This window comes from Octopus bimaculoides, chromosome 2 (genome assembly GCF_001194135.2).
Source record: "Octopus bimaculoides isolate UCB-OBI-ISO-001 chromosome 2, ASM119413v2, whole genome shotgun sequence".
In the NCBI taxonomy this organism is placed as follows: domain Eukaryota; kingdom Metazoa; phylum Mollusca; class Cephalopoda; order Octopoda; family Octopodidae; genus Octopus; species Octopus bimaculoides.
The window spans coordinates 105,373,257-105,375,849 of NC_068982.1; the positions used below are offsets into that span (position 1 = coordinate 105,373,257).

Sequence of the window (2,593 nt, forward strand, 5' to 3'; positions counted from 1 at the left end):
ACATACATACATACACACATACACACATACGTACTTACATACATCGATATCTGTCTGTCTGTCCGTCCGACCATCCGCCTGTCAGCCTGTCTGACTGTCAGTCTGTCAGTCTGTCAGTCTGTCTGTCTATCTATCTGTCTATCCACCTATCTATCTATCTATCTATCTATCTATCCGTCCGTGTGTCTGTCTATCTGTCTGTCTGACTATCTGTCTGCCTGTCTGCCTGTCTGCCTATCTATTGATTATCTATTTATTTATCTATCTTTCTATACACACATACACACACACACACACACACACACACACACACACGCACACACACATGCATACACATTTCTCATTTTCTGAGGACGTTAAAAAAAGCATTCTTAATTACAAGTAAGTTTTTTTTCACATTTTCTATTTTGTTACTTTCTTCTTTTGTCCAGTAACTGCTCCCCACTTCCTTTCATCAATTTTACACACACACACTCTCTCTCTCTCTCTCTCTCTCTTTCTCTTTCTTTCACACACACATACACAAACACACACACATACACAAACACACACACTCACTTCACACATGTAGGCATGGTCATAAATGCAAACATACCCATACACTAACTTCCACTTTCCATTGTGGTGGCAGAGACTTGGGTGCACTTTATAATTCTTTCTGTCCCATTGCGTGTTTGTACCAAACAATTATCTAATAAGAAAAAAAAGGTTTATATAAAAGCCCCTAAGACAATATATATTGTAAATGTCTCATGATCTAATACATTGGTCAGATTATTTTAGATTATTAAGATTGTATACTAACTGTTCATTGTAAATTGACCTTTCCTCTTCACACACACACACGTGCATACACACACATACACATACGCACATACATATATATATATACATATATATACATATATATACATATATATACATACATATACAAGTACACATATATGTATAAAAGTCTATACTTTCATCTCACTCTCTTTCTGTAAATCTATCTATCTATCTATCTATATGCACATATAATGCAGTTACATTTTAAATAAATATATAAAGTCAGTTACATACACACACACACACTCACACTTGCACACACATACATACATGCCCATACAACCACTCACCCACACATATGCACACACACACACACATACACACACTCATGCACATACACACACAAATATATGTATATATACATGTATATGGTATATAAATATTTCAACTAATAGCTGATATACTGTCCCAGAGTGGTTACTGTTTTTTTATTTTATTTTATTTTATTTTACTATTAATTTTTTTTTTGTTTTTGGTCCATCAGTTTTTGTCCAATGAACTGGTGTTTTATCTGTGACCACTACCAGTCAGTATTAATCACCCAGTATATACTAGCATCAAAGCAATGATCAGTACACACTAACACGCGAGTAAGTATCCAGTTGATTGCCGCACGCACTGCTCTTAACAATGGATAACGACACTGTTTTGGTAAGACACTGAAAAAACACAACAACAACATTTCTGGATTATATTTACTAGTTTGCTGGAAGATAAAAAGGGATTAAACACATCAATGGATTTAGGCCTTCACTGAAATTGTTGAGTGATGTTTGGAATATTATCAAATGCATCATTGGATTTTACAAGGTTTTGGGATTGGTGGATGCTGATAAGAGACTAAAATACATCCTTGGATTCTTCTAGTTACTTCGATTGTGAAAGTAGAAGATGATGATTTTAATATTACAAACAAAAAGAAGGATTAAGAAAGAAATGGATATTAAAAGGAATAGAGTTCAATCCCTTACGAAGACAGCAATTTCATCATGAGTTACTTTACTCTATAATAGAAATAAAATTAAATTAAAAAATAACAAAAATAACTTTCAAAGAAGAAAATACACATAAAAAAAAACGATGGAGGAGTGCAATTCACATTTGGGTGAGTACAAAATTTTGGATAAATTTTACATCTATTTTTACAATATCATATCATATTAAATGTGCACATGTTGGTGAAAGCAAGAATATGTACATCTATCTATCTATCTATCTATCTATCTATCTATCTATCTTTCTTTCTTTCTTTCTTTTTTTCTTTCTTTCTTTCTTTCTTTCTTTCTTTTCTCTTTCTACCTATCTGTTCATCTGTCTGCGGATGTATATATTAATATATTATTTTAATATTATTCTTACAGTGATACCAATGTTTCAGATCTCGCGACTTTTCTCAACAGTGAACATTTGTCCATGAGGAAAGTTGTGAGACTTGAAATGTTGGTGCCATCATAGGGGTTAGGGGTTATAAATCAAATCATTAATCGATATAATTCTAAATAATTCTAAAATGTATTGAAATCTTTCTTGCATGACTGTTTGGTCTTCTTAGCCTTTGGATTAAGAGTGTATGTTTGTTTGTGCATGTGTGTGTGTGTGTGTGTGTGTGCCTTTAGGCTTTTTCTGTATGTAGGATGTATATAGATAGATAGGGAGCTATGTAAGTAAGCATGAGTGCATGCAAACATGCTTACATACTTGTATACTTATATATGTAACTGTGTACAGGTATGCACATATATATATATATATATATATATATATA

At 32.7% G+C, this 2,593-nt stretch overlaps 1 protein-coding gene across 3 annotated transcripts in view; it reads left to right on the forward strand.

Moving 5' to 3' along the window:
• Positions 1-9: 9 nt before the first annotated feature.
• Positions 10-2,593, forward strand: part of LOC106870387 (tetraspanin-33) — a 163,367-nt gene continuing 160,783 nt past the window's right edge. The window contains exons 1-2 of one of the 3 annotated variants that reach the window (XM_014916431.2): positions 10-381; positions 1,313-1,933. In XM_014916431.2, the coding sequence (XP_014771917.1) occupies positions 1,909-1,933 (25 nt within the window). In that variant the 5' untranslated portion in view covers positions 10-381; positions 1,313-1,908. Of the gene's footprint in view, positions 1,934-2,593 lie in introns of all 3 variants that reach the window. The other 2 variants (XM_014916430.2, XM_052978563.1) reach the window with 2 other exon arrangements.